Raw genomic sequence first — 16,960 nt, 5'->3', positions numbered from 1 at the left:
CATGTCATTTTACTACAAGGGAAGCACTGGGTCATTGTTTTATTTATTCACTTATAGCAAAGAACTTATACATGGGGGCGAGGGGTTATACATAACATTGCAGGCAATGACACAAAACCGTCATGTCAATCTGTAAAAACAAAGATGCAGCTGCATAACAATTTCAAGATTGTCCCATGCATTCACAGCAACTTAAGCTTGTAACACCTCTTTGTTTCATTCCCTTCTCATACAGATGAAAGACAGATGCTGGCAGTCAGCTCTGTACTTCTCAAATAATGGCTAACAGTAATGCCTGAATGCACTGGTTTAAAATAACTTCTAATCACCCACATGGCATGTGTGCTGCGGGTAGTGCTAGCGTTGTTGAGGGTAATGCTGTCCGCTGGACTCTGCCCCTGATTCCTCAGACGGTGGTGTGATGAGAAGGAGACATGGGTAACGTTTAGGCATCTGTTCATGGTAGCCCATGTGTCCGTACTGTCTCTTTGCCACTGAGGGTCCTCCGTAGTAAGGGTGGGGTGTCTGATGTTGCGGCCTTGTTGACTGGTACCGGAATCTGCCTCGAGAGCTGTTGTGGTATCGAGGTGGACCGTAACCGCGACCTCTGCCTCTGGAGTGACCTCCTCTGAGTCCTCCCCTGTCTGTGGTACTGATGCCAGGCATGTTGGTCCTCTTGGGAAACACCTGTGATCCAAAGAGATCCTCGTTAATGTGCTGTTTAAGACAGTTAAGTAATACAAAGATCACTAGTATTACTAGTATCACTAGTAGTATAAGACTGACAGTGTAGTTAGTTTACAATGGTGTTAATATCCAGCCTTCACAATCCAAAAGTAAAGGTTTGTTTGTTTTTGTTTTAAAGATATTTTCCACAAGCACACCAAGATAAAACTGGCATGCACACAAACTTGTTTGGGTTTTCTCCACCACTATGCCAACAGACACGATACTGCATCTCACCTTGAGGACTCTTCCTCTGAACAAGGTCTCATGCAAACCAATAGCGCTCTGCACAGAGTCTCGATCTGAAAACTCAATATAAGCAAAGCTGTGAGGGGAGAAAAGGTTCAAACGGCATTAGAGGGCCAGAGAGTGTCACTTTGCAGCATTGACAGCATAAATGGAAAAGTGAGTCGAACCCACCCTTTGGGGTGACCAGAGAATCTGTCACACAGGATGGTGACTCTGTTGACAGGACCGCACCCATTGAAATGGATCTCTAGCTCGTCGGCTGTCGCTCCATAGTCTACCTGGGAGATTGGTCAACATTGCGTCAGATGAGAGAGAACACATATTAATCATGAAGAAAGCAGGTGTGTGAGAAGACTTACATTTCCCACGTAGACTGATCTGTTGTCTGCATCTATCCTCTCCTCGGGAGTCATATTGTAGAAAGGTCCTGTAGAGAACGCAAAGACATGGCTTTTGTGCATCCAATATGGGTCACCTTATTTGAAATGAGTGCGTGCTTTCACAAAAATTTAATTCTTGCACCATCTTGTGAAAGTACACATTTCAGCATCTAATTTCAAGGATTACATCTCTGTTCTTGAGGGGGAACCAAATGCGAGGACGGGGAGGGTGTAACGGATGCACAGAGGCAGAAAATAGCCACGGGCAGCAAGGAGGACACTTCTGGTTCTCTGGGGCTCGCTGCTCCGTCTCATTGGGCAGTGATGAGGCACACGTGTACACTGTTGTGACCACGGAGAAGTGTCCCAGGTGTTGGCCAGATGGTGGTGGATGCGGTTACCTCACCTGCCTGGAGGCTGGCGATGCCGCACACCTGGCTAAAAATATGCTGCCGAGGCTTCCCGAAATCAAAGGCAGCATTTAGCGGTGCGCTAAGGCGGCACAGCAAGAAACCACTTGGCGTGAGACACGCGAGACATCTCACCGGGCTGAGGGCTGCTGGCCAGGAGCTGCATGTCCACCGCGTCACACCGCTCCTCCTCCTCCTTCAGCCTTTCAGACTCTTCCTCCATCTCCAGCTCCTGAACCCTGGCCTTGATGGCCATCAGCTCCTGAAATACAATCATCTCAACTGTCAGGTGATGCAACAGGCCTTTCCATCCCTCTCAGCTTGGTTATTGAGGGCACAATGGTGCCCTGATCCAGTACGAGTAACTGATTAAAAAATTATTACTGTGACTGAGTGACAATTTAGAATACCTATGAGCCTTTTAATGCAAGCTTACTCGCTAAAATTTACACAATTGAATCTAGATTGGTGCTTTTAAAATCAGAACTTGCTGCAGAAAACCCACACATTTAATTATTAAAACTTTTAATGTGCATTGTTTTAGGCTAGAAGTTCATTCACTCAAAGTACCAGTGAGTCAAACAGCAGCAGCATTGACAAACAAATGAGGAGAAATATAATGAATACTTCAAGTATTTTTAACTTTCTCTTTCCCTGTAATTAAGTGCAGTATGAGTGAAGTAAAAATAGCTTCGGTGCACTCCTTTCTCTGCTCCTCATTCACAAAAATGTCAAAGAAATAACGATCCCGAGGAATAACACCGAGAAGCTCCAGTTGTGTCAGAATAACAAGGACAAGTTAAATTGATTCCAAGATGTTTACCACATTCAGTATGTATTCATTTGAACTTCTTCACCATATGAAGCATTTTTGTGAACTTGTTAAGCTGGAAAAAAAAACATAAAAGCTACTTCATATGCTTATGAAGATATTAACCATAACTTTACTGGTTTCCATCATTCATAATAAAATGGGGATCTGATCAGATGAATGGCTCATGTGATATATGGATGTTGAATGTTGTTAAGATACAAAATTGTACTACACTATTTCTACAAACATTTAACAATGATCTGTTTGTGCTTTGAAGCATGCTTTTACTAAATTAAATCCCTTTCGAGCTCAGGCCCTTTACTGAGTCCTACCTGAGACCACCAGGTATGAAATAAGTAGACCTGCCGATCCATTCATTTAATCAATGAATGCAAAGCATGAATGGAAATCATGTTCATATTTTAGAACGTGTACAGCTCACAGACACATCCACTGCAGTTAGATCAGCTTCCTGCTGTTTACACCGCGCACACAGGCTGAGGCACGCGATGCATTTTGTAGCTTTAGTTTGCATCACATCCACACAATGCTAGGTGCTGGATGCTAGCGGAGTGGACAGGAGGACGGCCTTCCTGGATAGCACGAGCCGCAACCGACTGGAACGTGCACTTTAAGCTCAAACGTGGATTTCTGCCACCTTAAAGCATTCCCTTTGTTGAATCATTTAATCGGTGCGTCCGGTTGTGGATACGGAAAGCACCGTGATGTCCTTATCGGGACAACCTTTTCATCAACCACATCACACGCGCACGATCAGCGGTTCACGTGCGCCACCGACTGTGAATCAATACAATACGAACGGGAGAGGGATTGAAAAAAAAAAAAAAAAGAAACGTGACAGCTCGTGTCTTCTTCGCCGTCCTACTCACCGGATCCTCGGCGAAATGCTCCCCGATGGACTCGCCCTCCAGGTAGCCGTACTCGGGACAATTCTCCGCCATGCTCACTGCTCAAACATCGCATCTGCAAGGCTCTCCGCAGCTCTCCAAAAGCGACACAAAAACGTCTCGAGCAAAGGTGGGGGTGGTGGTGGGGGGTGGATGGCCCGCAGACACCTGACCGCGCGCGAGGTGAGATAATAGATATCACCTGTGAACGAGGACCGTGACGCGCGAGACTGATTGACAGTACGGCGCACGTGAGAGGCGTGCAGCAGGAGGAAGAGGAGGAGGAGGAGGATGAGGTGGTGGTGGGGGGGAATGTCTGCCTCACAGGGCCGTATCCGACACACATCCGGGTACCAGCTGCCCTCGTGGGCCCCCCAGCCTGACCAAGTAACCACACAACATTAAACATTAACGATATTAAACAATATGACTGGCTCTCATTCTCATCATGGGATTGATAAAAAAAAGTATTATTCTTCTTAATTTAGTCAGTTTTGAGTCTAAATTGATCAGATTTTGGAAAAGCTTAAGTTTTGTTTTTGCTTTATTGATTCCCTTGGGGGAGATTATTTTCCTGGTTTTGACCCATCCTACATTTTTATAGGCTTAGGGGTTGGTCGGCCTAATCCTCATGTTTGTCACTCTATCAGGTTTTGTAGGAAAAAAAAAAGGACGTTTTCCTTCCAGGGCCCTCGGCTGCCCTCATTGGTCACCAAGTAATAACACAATCCTCCATCCACCACCTTATAGTGACTTCACCTTATGCAGAGTCGTAGGGTTCTGGAGCCACTCCCAGCTGAAGATGTGCAAAGGCAGGGCCACACACTGGACAGGTTTCCAGTCTGTCACACTGCAAACAAAGATAGACATCCATTCCACACACTCTTTTTTTCTTTTTTATACTGTGGGAGTAAACCCTCAAATACACGAGGAGAACATGCAAACTCCACACAGACAGGCCACTGCCATTATTTGAACCCAGGCCATTTTGCTGTGAGGCCAGAGCACTAACCACTGCACCACTGGTCAACAAAACATCAGTAATTACAATATTAAGTAGTATGACTGATATTCCGTTTATTTGAATGCGTGGGATATTGAAATGATTCTAAACTTTAAGAGGATTTCCTGTAGTGGGAAATCCCCCCTTTAAATATAAAGGGTATATTTATTCACATGTCTGTGTGTGATCAGTGAGTATTAACTTGTTTGTAAATGAATGGGGTTTGGTAATATTTCACTTTTTCTTTTTAACTTTGCTGATTCTCTTGGGAGGCTTATTTAACTGCATTTGAATTGTTATGTTTTATGCATTTATCACTTTTTTCATTGCATTTTATGTTAAGTAAGGGAGGATATCTTCTTCCCAGGGGCATATCTGAGGTACATACGACTGGCTTACTGCCCCGGTCCATCAAACCTTTAGTCAAAATATGTCACTAATATTGACAATATAAAATAAGATGACTTGCATTAATTTCATGCAATTGAGAGGAATATTGAAATGATTTCAAATTAAAAATGACTTACTAACCCTTCTTCCCCATATTAAATGCAATCATGAATATTTTAAGTGCTTCCATTGATCCCTGGGGTTATTCCTCTGCATTTTACCTGACTAATGTCATTAATCTCTTATATTTATCGCTCTTTCAATGTATTCATTAATGAGAAAACGAGGATGTATTCCTGCTGGGCCACATTCAAAATACTTGCAGTTCCCAGCATTTTCCGTTGGCTCCAAAACCTCAAAATCCTCTAAGTGCCATTTACCAAGTAAAAACACAACTATGAAGAAAAAAATCTCACAATAATAACTTATCAACCGCAAGTTTACCAATGTTACAGGGTAAAACTGACTTTCTTCTTTTAAAAATAAATTAGATAAACCACCTCCTTCAACTACAAAATAAATGGATGAATTAATAGTCATCCAATTCATATTTAACCCTTTCAAAACACAGCCAGATGTCAACTGAAACATCCTCCTAAATCATTGTTGTGAAAGGACCTCAAACCAATGCGCCAAAAGACAAATAAATTATGACTCCGAAACTATAGATAACTATGTTACTTGAAATTAAATCTTACTAAACTCTGAAAATGAAGGAGTTAAATCATATTAACTCTTTGTAATATTTATGTGTTTTTATGCGTTTTTTTTTCACGTGCAAGTCTTTTTTCCTTATGCATATTAGATTTTAGGAAGAAATGTTTGAAGTTGTTTCAGGATATTTGAGGATCTCTTTAATATTCCTTTCTTATATTTTCACTGTTCATCAGTGGCACATTGAATTTTAATTGTCCAGTTTCAAAATAAATCTCAATCAAATTCAGATTAATGTGGAATATTTGGAAGGGTGTGAAGCTTTCATGATGCATAGAATATGAATTTATAAGTTACCGAAACAAGAGGAGACTATTGGACTTTGTCAAAAAGGGACGAAAAAGAGAAATGGCTGCTACGGGTCAGAGAATAAGACTGATGGCAGACCCAGTTCACTCATCCACAAGTCTCAGGAGCTTTTTTCTGGATGCACTTACAGGAGAAAGGGGCAAGAAAAAAAAAGAAAGAAAGCACAAAGGTGCCTCTGTATTTGTCCCTGTTTTGATTGCTCTTTTGAATTAATGAATTTGTTGTATGGTTGTTGTATGTATTTGCTTTGTATATACTGACAGCAGAAATTATTAGCCCCCGGGGAATGATAAAAAATCCTGAACTTGAAATTAAGAAAATTGTGGTTACACAGCAATTTGTGATAAAGACCTAATGGTTTGTCAGCAGTGGTTGATTCAGATGAGGTTAAAGACTTACAACAGATGTGAAGACGTTAATTTGTCGCAGCTGTATCGAGCATCGTAAATGAAGACGGGAATTTCCATGACAAAAGAGGAGACTTTCGATGAAAATGTCTAAGTGAGATTAATGCGGCGCTCCAGACTCAGATTGAGATATTTGTGATTTGTTTTTTTTTGCAGGCTAAGATAATTAATCTTTTATTTGTCACAATTTTGATATAGTTAATAGCTGCATTGGATGCATGTTGTTCCTGGGTTGCACCGTACAGTGTGCAGTGGTTAGCACTCTCTCGCCTCACAACGAATGTACCCTGCCTTCACCTATTATCGTCTTACATCTGCTCGAACAGCCCTGAATTGGATAAAGCATCACAGAAGGATGTTCTGTGGTGGGTTTCACTCCAGTGATATCTGATCTCTGCACAAACAAAGCAAATGCAATGGCGTTTGAAATTTGCATGATAACTTTGTTACAGTGAAGAACCAGTAACAAAGGTTTGTTTGTCTGTTTTGTGGATCTCATAATGTCCTTTCAATTAAAGAAGAAAATCGAGAGGAGCGATGAATATGTTATTTCATGTTTTAATTACACAGTTACATTGTTCAACACAGACAATAACCTGAATTAGAATGTTTTACAGCTTCACACATCCAACAGAGCGAACAGTTAAAGAGCGGTATTAGCAACAGGGAGGAAAGCATGCAAGAAATAAATACAAATTAGAATTTAATTCTTCTGGCACAGTTTACTTCATCTAAAAATGGCAACAGGACCGTTTGAAGAGGAAAACGAAACAAAAAGAAAGATCTTCAAGCGCCAACCTTTCCTACAGAAACGTGGTTTTTCTGTAATAATGTATTGCACAAATACAGTACACATGAAAAAAAAAAAACATAAACCTTTTTTTTTCAGTTTATGTAAAGGTAAAAACAAGACCATCCTGAGCCATGGCTTTTGGGAGACAAGTGCTGTATCCATTGTTTGCCACCTTAGCCTTCTTCTGTAAGTATTCATCGGAGCCTGTTTCACAGGGAGGACGCGTCACCATCGCGTCGGATGAGCTCTGAAACGTCAGTGGCAGAGTGGCCGGTTGGTGTGGGGACAAACCAGTGCCAACCTAATGTGTCTGTTTTCTTATCAAACGTCTAGCCCGTTAAATGTACATAGTCAAGTGAAAATAGCTGATGAAAGGAGTTTGGAGACCCTCGGATGGTATTCACAACAGCAGAGCCCTTATGCGTTTGCCACCTTTAATATCTTCACGGGGAAAAGTAAATGACACCACAGCACAAATCGCATTTGTTTCGTGACTTAATGATATATATATTTTTTAACACCCAGCTGAAAAAAAAAATAACAGGTGAATCCTGCTGTCCAAACAAAATCAGAAGGGAGAATCATAGTGAAAGACAGTTTGCTCGTTCCTCTGCAGCCTCAGACAGCAGCTCCATAACTCTACTGCTGGGAAACAACATAAAACACCTGAACCAAAGGCAGATCTACAGAAGAAAGTCAGAGTTTTGGTCATTTATTAGTGGTCTATTGAGTTTGGTTTTGTTTAGTTTTTCTGAGGGCTTGATTTCAGACACGGAGGCACACACAGAGCACTCCAAGTTGAATGGAACTGTCGCCACAATGTTACTTTGATGTGGATATTGTACGCCAACACTGTACTTTACTGCACAAAGCTGCTGCTACATACTATGAATGCACCTCTGTAGTTTGTCTGGGATGTTTCATTAAAGCTCTGAAGGTTTCAAGTAGTTTGTACAGAGACATAAAGACAAAGAAGTTTTTATGTTTTTTTTTCCTTTCTTTTTTTATACAAAAACACTGTCATTTACACACAAACACTCACGCAGCATTTGCTCATTTTATCTCTGCAAGGCTTTGTAACTGTCAAAACACGCAAGAAGCAGGCTTTTTACACGGAGATGCTTCTATTGTTTTTAGAGAAGCTCTATTCAACGTGTAGACAACAAGCGCTTTGATTGCTTGAATAGGAGTTCTACACATTCGAAACTCAGCCGGTTCATGAGCGTGCTCTTCACTCCCGGGCTCTCAGTGTGCATTTCAGACACTTTGGTTAACTGGTGCAGCTGAGCTCTGATCACGTCAGGTCAACTTCGGGTCTGTTCATGCACACCATGTCAGAGCATATTATGGCAAAAAGAGCAGGAGTACTTTGGTCTGTGCTTTTATTGGTTTTGGACAACAGATGGCATGAGATGGTTCTATCTTCAGTTTGGTAGAGTTCAGCATTCAGTGTGTGTTTGTGTGTGTGTGTGTGTGTGTGTGTGTGCGTGTGTGTGAGCTGTATCGGTTTTTGCGTGATCAAACAGGTGAGGTCAGGTGGGAATATGTAATACACCACATCATGTGTCACGACAGTTCCTTTCAACTCTTTTGACAAAATTTAGGTTAATGTGTTAATTCCTTATGTGTGAGTCCAAGTCTGCTCTCAGCCCAGCTTTTCAGCTTTTCAGAGTCCAGGTCATCCTCTCCTGGCGGTTAGCTGTATGGTCACAGGAGGTAGCTAGTGTGAAGGGGAGGGGTTGTCATCAGTGGTCTGTGGCAGGCGGGGGACTTTGAGATCAGAGAAAGAGGAGCAAGTTTCCCAGAAAAGCTGGGGTTCAACATTCTAACATGGCAATCAGAACACACATACATGAATGCTACACATGGATGCAAGGGTGCCTCGCAGCTTATCTTATGTGACTGACATGTTTGAAATAGTCCAAAATGTTAGCTTTTTGATGATTATTGAGGAAATATTTTTAGTTTTTCAAGCTCAGCTGCAAAAAAAAAAAAACCCCAAAAAACAAAGCTACCATTTTAACAAGTTTGGTCCATGCGAGAATGAGGCCAACCATGTCGGGGTTACAATGATAAATATAAAAATGAGACTGTTGAACATACATGTGTTTACACTGGGTTATTGCAGGAACACGTGGGAAAGGCTGAAAAACTAAATAAATAAACTGGAAATACAGACCTGTTTGAGCTTATGATCCGATTGCATCTTCACACCGTTTAAATAAAGGAACATTTTAAAGATGGGGTAGCTTTGACTGTAGCTTAACGCTGGCATATGTTTTCAGCCTACATTAACGGCTTGTCCTGCACCATGGGAGAAACAAACACTCTTATCCACACATGCACACGGATCGATGAGGACCAAGAGAGAGGATCACTACAGCAGTGCTTGAGCTAAGAGGGTATTAAGTAAGAGAACTTCAGGATCCCTAAATTCAGTATGAGCAAAGTAACTGCCAACGGAACCACCACTTTTCAACCTTTTCTGAATTGTTGACTACATTTGGGTCGTGTAGTCAGTGACAGACAAAAAAAAAAGTCCCCTCCTGATAAATTGAGCTACTTCGTCTCTGTTTCCGACGCTCAGGGTCAGGTGGCAATTTGAAAACTTGTATGAGAGAGAAAAAAAAAAATGAGTTGATCAATTTTAGAAACAAATGCACTGTGAGGAAAAAAAAAAATCATATTCTGGACATTAAACTTTAAAGGTTTCTGTTATTTGGCAAACACATTTTTGGACCTTTTTAAATACTATGTACATTCACATTAAGTTACTGATGTTACTTTAAATATATTTATATGTATCTATATTATATGACACCCTATGGGCTGTTGCTGAGGTTCCATTCAGTAGCTGAATTCTCTTCATATTGCACCTCTGTCCTCTCACTGTCTTACAATGCGAGCGATACAAAATATTCTACAAGAGGGGTTTCATCTCATTAGTATAGATACAACAGATCAAACAATAAGTACAATGTGGGGCTTCCTCTCATAAACAAGCACCATTGCTCTGTTTTCACTGCTCAGCCCGAAATTAAAGGAGAAAATCGAAAGGCAACAAAACCAAAACAAAGTCCATCTTTCGGGATATACACAAGGGCAACACATGTGGACATCAGCAACAAGAGACATTATTGAAAAAAAAAAAAAAATGAAAAGAGGAGCAATATCTACAAGCAGGTTCCACCCGACGCACGCAGCTGCTCTGTGGCTCTGTCCATCGCAGGCTGGGTTCAGGGGCGGACTGGAGTCAAGTAGTTGGGGAAGAGCATCGAAGGGAGGCGTGGGGTGAGGGGAGGTAGAAAGAGAGAGGAGAATAAAGTCTACGACCGCCCTTCACGTGGCTCTTTCGTTTGTTTTTCATGCTTTGGAAAAGGAGGGAACGAATGTAAAGGTAAGAGCAATTCCTTGAAATATTTCCTCTTTGTGGAGTTTTTAAAAAAAAACAAACTTACAAACAATCTCCCCGCGTGTCCCCCCGCAGTATGCAACGCCTTCAAGCTTGTGTTGAGGTTTTTTTTTTTTTTTTTTGGCAGCTCTGTTGCCATGTAACGTATCTTCATCTCCTGTGAGGCTATGTAGCTTTTCCTTTTCTCTTTCCTCTCATGTCCTCTCTACCATTCACCAAAAAAAAAAACAACAAAACACTGTGGCAGGGTTTCCATCCATTTCATCGAGTCTTTCTTGTGGGCAAGTTCACAGCATTGTCCATGTTCACGAGTCTGGGCCATCACTGCAGTGTTGTCCGGACTGCAGGAGGCAGCTGCAGATCGCAGAGTTTTTTTGTTTTTTTGTTTTCTGTTTGTTTGTTTGCTTTTTTAAAATATCTGCCTCCGTTCTGCAGCTCCTCTGCAGCCTGGTCCTCTCAGGGCTGGCTTATCTGCTGAGGAGGTGATGTTGCTTTGCGTTTGGTTATAAGATGAGTGCTTCTCTTTATCGCTTACTTACTCACTTTGGCAGTGTAATACAAAGGTTTGGATCATGTTATTTTTCATCTTTGAATTCATTTGGGTTCATAATGGTGCAGAGAGGTGAGTCCGGTGTAGATTTTCTTGGCTCGCTAGCAAGGTAGTTAGCAGTTTAAAATTAATTTCTTTTCATATCATTACTGTTATCATCATAAGCATCATCGTCATCATCATCATCTTCATCATCATCATCATCATCACTATTATTCTTTATTTAGAATATTTGGACTTTTCTTTATTTTACCTTAAAGCCAGAAATAAATATTCAATAAATACTAAGCTGTTTTTCTGAGGAATGAATCGCATCACAGGTTTCACTACTCCCCTCATAAGTATGTGAGAAAACAACAAAAAAAAGAACGATATTAGGTTTCCTGCCTGTCTCCATCACACTGTGGAAAAAGTGCCACATCAGTGAACTGTTTGGACTGTTAGTGCACATCTCAGGGCTGGGCACGGTCCTGTCATTGGTGCTAAATTAAAGGGAAATCCTATCCAAGTGCTAATCGGCCTCGTCATCCCCTCATCGTTGCTGACTTACCACAGCCCTTATCTTGTGTCCTTCCGAGGACAGTATTTATCGTGCTTACATTACTGAGGGCACAGTTTCAAGTCAAAGCTCTTGTTCTCAGCAAACACATCTGATATGTTTCTGTTACAGAGATAGGAGACACTGCTCGATGCATGCTTTAAACTACTCTGAACTTCAGGCTGGAATCTTTGTATCTGTGGCTATAGCTGTGAAAGAGACAGAGAAAGTGTTTTGGTAGCGGCGGGGGGAGTAAGAAAGTCAGTCTATTGTCAGGTAGTGAAGAGATTTTCAGCTCAGGATATGAGGGGATTCGGGTCTGAAGTAGGGGAAGAGGAAAGGGGACAGTGTGCGATGGAGATTCCTCAGTTTGGTTTTGTGTGGCGTGTGGGCACTGTCAGTTCAGTTTACAAGAAAGGAGCAGGGGGGTCAGCGAGAGGTGGCATCCAGCAGGGCGGGGGTGGCTGGCGTCGTGGAGCGAGAGGCACTGCTGGAACTGCTCTCCTTCGGGCTGGCGGAGACGCTCCCACTGCCGCTCCCAGCCCCGCCCGCAATACTGCTTTGGCCCACCAGGGACAGGGGTCCTGGAGGAGTGCTCTCGGAGTGGGTCGGGGGAGCGCTGGACGACGCTGAGGAGGAAGACGGGGTTCCTAGAGGGACGCTGCTGCCCCCTGGCAGCCCCTGCAGGCCCTGGCCGCAGACGTGGTGGTGCTTCTCCCAGTCCTTGTGTTGACAGAAGGAGCCGCAGTAGCGAGCCGTGTTGCAGCCACTGCACGTCTCGCTGGCCTTCCTCCCGCAGTTCCAGCAGCTCTGTTGAGACAGTAGGGAGAGAGCAGGTTGATAAAAATAAATCTCTTTTGTATCCCAAGATAGCAGTGCAATCCATTTTGTTACATGAATATATGATGAGATCTAAAATAACACGTTTCTTTATTGAGGTTTCTGTATCTGATAGTCACTTTTCTGTCCCGTTTGTGCAGGGATTTAATGTTATGGATGGATTACATCCTGGTTCAAGGCCACTGGTTTGTGTTACCAGCAGGTGGTGGTCAACTGCCCCGTAATAGTTTCAGCCTGGCACTCTGCTCCAGCCATCTGGGTCTGTCTGCTTTTATTTACTCAGACAACTGGACTGCTTCTGCAATAATGATGACAGCACGGTGTAGCACGAAACCCACAGCAGCCAGCTGTATGGCATTACGCAACACGAGATAAGAGGAACAAAGTGAAGAGCAAAAGATGGCTCAAGAGAGCCTTCAAAAGGAATGAGTGAGTGACTGAGTAAAGAATTACAGATCAAGAGAGAGGGGAAGGGGCCAAAATGTGGGTGGGGGTCTGTGATACTCACTTCACTGGAGTCTTCCTGCTGGTTGATGACTGTTAGTGCATCCTCAGAGGCTTGCCTCTTGGCCTCCGCTAGTGCCCTCTCCATTTTAGAGCGTTCTGCGGAAATCATCTCATGAGCTTTCCTCTCAGCATCTGACACTGCCTTCTGCAGCTCCGACATCGCCTGTCGCTTCACCTCGTTCACTGCCTCCTCTGAGAGAGAGAGAGAGAGAGAGAGAGAGAGAGAGCGAGAGAGAGAGAGAGAGAGAGAGAGAGAGAGAGAGAGAGAGAGAGAGGTGTTAGTGCTTATGGCCATCGGCCCATCTTGCCTGCTCCGTCATCCTTTATTAAGGCTCTTTAAGCTGCCATCTTGTCCTATCTCAGCAAACAGATGTACATCATCCAAGATTTAAAACTTTCTGCCAGAAAAGTGAAACAGCCAGACTTCCATAATTAATTCAAACACGTCTGGTCACAATAATTTTCTGTGCTGACAACAGCAGATGTCACCAACTTGTCTGCTCATCCAACGCCCGGAGATACACTGTTTGTGTGACTGTCGTCTCACCGTAAGGATGATTTTAATAGAAACAGTTTGGCACAGTTTACAATGAATAGTGAAGAATTTTCCCAGCAGTAGGCTTGAGTATTTCCACAGGGGGACTTCCTGTAATGTAGATTTCATCACAGGTCCTCTTGTTTTTTTTTCAGCACAAGCACACTGAATGAATGAGGAGGCTGTGTTTTCACGGGCAGGTGTGTAGATGCTTTTCCAGATGGCAGTCTAAAATAGAAACTTCCTGCTGTCCCATCTCGATAGGGGGCAGAAATGATTACGTTATGTTGTGTTTTGTTATTGGCCTCACAGGGCACAGCACAAGCCAACAAATGACTTCTCTTATTCATCTGAAAATAGTTTACTAATCCATCACTCAAATGGTTTGTTGTGATCTCTCGATAAGGGTTCTTTTGAAAATGTGTCTTCGAAGCAGCAACACTTTTAAGGATTAAATTATTTGGCTTATCGCTTCACCTCCTCCAGATGTGCCAGAAATCAGAAATGTGTGCTCACAGGAAAAAAAAACAACAACAAAACAAACTGAGATGGCACGTACGCGCAGACTGCCAGGTGTATTAGACCAACCAAGTAGGAGGTGAGGCTGGCACTGCTCTCTCCACTGCTCCCCATTTCCTCCAGTCAGTGTTTGTTTGAGTGGGAACTCATAAATAACTGTCACTTTTCCTCGCTGCTCCACTCCAGTTATTCCAAACTACTGTGCAAAAAGATAGGCGGCAGGGGAAGCCTTATCCACACTCCGCTCCGTGTGCACACGACCGTCTGTGTGAGCCTGTGTGCATGTCTGAGCTTCATTTCTATGTTGTTATACTAAAAAAAATAAAAAATAATAATAAATAAATAAATAAATAAAGTAACAGTCCAATGAACATGAAGTTACACTTAGACGCACATCTCAGTGCTTTTCCTCATCCTGTCGTCCCATCTCTACCTTTATCTTTCATTTCACTCCCACCTTTTTTCTGGCTTTTTCTTACACTCCTTCTCCTCCCCTTTCTTCTCTCCTTAGCAAACACTATCTGCATTATTCCAAGCTTCTCAATTATCTGGCCTAATGCATGCACCACTAAGATTAGTTTGCAAATTTAATTAATTCTTATCAAGGAGACTGCATAGCAGATGCTGGGGCAATTAGCACTTAATGGAAAACACGGGGGCAGCAATATTAACGTTTTAATTCCACAGGGATTTGGCAAGTCCCTGAGACGTGTTATTTCTGTCTGCTTTTTCACACTTCAGATCTTATTTTTCAAAAGCACTGCAGTCTCTCAACCTGAACCAGGCCGGAGAAGACGTGTCTGGCTTTAATTAAAAGGAAGAGCTGCCGCAGCTACATCGGGCAGACTACCTGACTGCTGAGACAGAGGTAACACATATTGCACATGCACACACAGAGACGTTAGAGGTGAGATGTTGGGAGTGAGATATGTTACTCACCCTGCTTGTTTTGGAGGTGCTTTAGTGCTGGGGAGAGCGGGATGCTTGTAGTACCTGTATGAAAAACAACTGCAATTAAAAGAGCTTTTTCTGCTGGTGAAAATGCAGCACAGTATTTTGCCGACAGCAGCAGCATCTTTCCTCCGCAGGGTATTGGAGTATGAGCGCAGTATAATAGTGCTGGGACTGAGGTGGAACAAAGGCTGAACCGGATGACTCCTGGGATGGGCTCTATCTAACATGCAGAATATGAGAAGGCCCATGCAGAGAAACACTCCAACCTGCTTCCCTTTTTACGTCTGTGTGAGCCAAAACAAAAATGATTCATTTTTGTCCGCACATATACAATGTCTATAATTGAGACACTCTGGTCTCTAGTCACTCTAGTTTGTGAAGGAAATGTGAATGAAAAAGTTGAAAATGTGTTTCTCAGGACACCGGAGACCAGTTAAGCTCCGCCCTTCGATGCGCTGCTACTGTAGGCCCAGTGACTGCATTTTCACTGCAGTTTTAACTGCAGTGGCCTTTCATAGTGGTGACAGATGGAGAGCGTTTAGCCCTAATGACACAGAGGGCCCCCAATCCTCTGGCCTTATGGGCCTACTGTTGTGAGGCCTCTGCTCTGTCTGTCGTGGTAGCCGGGTTGAGGGCCATGAAGACTGATGATGGTAGCGTGTGTGTGTGTGTGTGTGTGTGTGTGTGTGTGTGTGTGTGTGTGTGTGTGTGTGTGTTTTGTTAGTGCTTGTGAGGTCAGTCGCGAAGACAACAGGGAGAACCGGGTGCCTGACTCTTACCAGCTTTCCTCCAGATTTCTTCAGGCAGGTATCCTGAGGGAGGCCTGTGTAAGAAGTCTCGATGGATTTCTGAAACACACACACACACAGACGCAAATTCAATGTTGGCTCCACAGCCACACACACGCACGCACGCACGCATGCATGCACACTCGCACACGCACACGCATGCTGTGCGACTGTTCTCAATTCTATTTTTGGAACTGTTACAAACTATGCGTGAGGCGGCATCAGTAAAGAAGCTGTCTTGAACTTTTTCAGCCATGTCTGGGAAGGAATTAGACTCTGCGATTTAGACATGAATAGAAATCTTAATTATGAATGAGCATGCTGACACCACAAGGGTGCAATCAGTTTCAGGATGTTGCAAATAGATTTGTATTGCTTCACAGCATGAGGCAGAATGTGGAAACCTGTTGGAAAATATGATCTTCTCTCTGATGTTTTGTGTCTAAATTGATATATTAAGCCCTGATTTTAACATTCCGAATCAGCCCTGCCTTGCTGTGAGTGTTTTGCTTTGCCAAGCATACCCTGTGTGTGTTTGTCTACCTGTCTGTCTGCCTGTCTGCCTTTCAGCAGCCGAGGAAGTTCCTATGGGCAGTGACTCGCTGCTGCTAGCTGTGTTGGAAGAGGAGTTGTGGTGAGGAGGAGGAGGAGGAGGAGGAGGAAGAGGAGAAGGAGGAAGGCAGTGCTGTCCGTTGCTCCCACCTTTTTTCATCTCCTCAACGTCACTGTAGCGACGAATCCAGTGATTCATCTCCTCCCGGTCGGCCTCCTGGCAGCGGCGGAGCACCGTTAGAGAGCGGCGCGTCTTCTCCACCATGTCCATGATGCAGTTTAGAAGCTGCAAGGGATTGGCGATGAGTTCAGAAATGTATGTAAAGAGGATCTTAAAAATGTTTGAGAAGTGCTTGAATTATCTGTACACCCCCCAAACAACAGCAAAAAAAGAAGTAAAGCTACAACCTGACAATGACCTCAAGTGGCTGTAAATCTACACACTTTTCACCTATCAGAGCAGTGTGCGTGTGTGTGTGTGTGTGTGTGTGTGTGTGTGTGTGTGTGTGTGTGTGTGTGTGTTCTTGTATTTCTATCCTTGTTGGGGCCAAATGTCCCCACAAGGATAGCAAAACGTGGAACGACGTGCCTTGTGGGGACCTTTTTCCGGTCCTAAGTAGGAGAAACAGTGTTTTCTTGACCATGTTGTTGTTACTGAAAAA

The 16,960-nt window shown here is 43.3% G+C and overlaps 2 protein-coding genes across 10 annotated transcripts in view; both read right to left on the bottom strand.

Annotated features, from left to right (window-relative positions):
* Positions 1 to 24: 24 nt before the first annotated feature.
* On the bottom strand, positions 25 to 3,754 carry pabpn1l (PABPN1 like, cytoplasmic). 2 transcript variants are annotated; one of them, XM_030095591.1, is made up of 6 exons: positions 3,470 to 3,754; positions 1,901 to 2,027; positions 1,335 to 1,402; positions 1,147 to 1,253; positions 964 to 1,051; positions 25 to 687 (listed from the first exon to the last, which is right to left on the bottom strand). In XM_030095591.1, exons 1-6 carry the CDS (start codon positions 3,539 to 3,541, stop codon positions 358 to 360), a joined length of 792 nt encoding a protein of 263 aa, XP_029951451.1. In that variant the 5' UTR covers positions 3,542 to 3,754; the 3' UTR covers positions 25 to 357. The 2 variants fall into 2 exon arrangements, with proteins under 2 accessions (XP_029951451.1, XP_029951461.1); XM_030095601.1 differs by lacking the exon at positions 3,470 to 3,754 and adding an exon at positions 3,317 to 3,387 and having other exon boundaries at positions 1,901 to 2,028.
* Positions 3,755 to 6,854: 3,100 nt separating this feature from the next.
* Positions 6,855 to 16,960, bottom strand: part of cbfa2t3 (CBFA2/RUNX1 partner transcriptional co-repressor 3) — a 43,426-nt gene continuing 33,320 nt past the window's right edge. For 2 of the 8 annotated variants that reach the window (XM_030099180.1, XM_030099242.1), the window contains 5 exons: positions 16,290 to 16,584; positions 15,738 to 15,806; positions 14,944 to 14,997; positions 12,952 to 13,142; positions 6,855 to 12,422 (listed from right to left, as the gene is read on the bottom strand). In XM_030099180.1, coding sequence (XP_029955040.1) covers positions 12,033 to 12,422; positions 12,952 to 13,142; positions 14,944 to 14,997; positions 15,738 to 15,806; positions 16,290 to 16,584 — 999 coding nt within the window. In that variant the 3' untranslated portion in view covers positions 6,855 to 12,032. The remainder of the gene's footprint in view (positions 12,423 to 12,951; positions 13,143 to 14,943; positions 14,998 to 15,737; positions 15,807 to 16,289; positions 16,585 to 16,960) is intronic. The other 6 variants (XM_030099217.1, XM_030099225.1, XM_030099189.1 and 3 more) reach the window with 6 other exon arrangements.

This window comes from Salarias fasciatus, chromosome 1 (assembly GCF_902148845.1).
Source record: "Salarias fasciatus chromosome 1, fSalaFa1.1, whole genome shotgun sequence".
Taxonomy (NCBI): domain Eukaryota; kingdom Metazoa; phylum Chordata; class Actinopteri; order Blenniiformes; family Blenniidae; genus Salarias; species Salarias fasciatus.
The sequence above is the reverse complement of the archived record's forward strand: the minus strand, read 5'-3'. Positions and strand labels throughout refer to the sequence as shown.

Bases quoted from the DNA above. Each gene is read 5' to 3' on its own strand.
- pabpn1l (XM_030095591.1), bottom strand. From the start codon at position 3,541: ATGGCGGAGAATTGTCCCGAGTACGGCTACCTGGAGGGCGAGTCCATC. The intron at 2,028-3,469 runs GTGAGTAGGACG...ATTGTATTTCAG, and splicing joins AGCATTTCGCCGAGGATCCG to GAGCTGATGGCCATCAAGGC. The intron at 1,052-1,146 runs GTGGGTTCGACT...CTCCCCTCACAG, and splicing joins TTCTCTGGTCACCCCAAAGG to CTTTGCTTATATTGAGTTTT.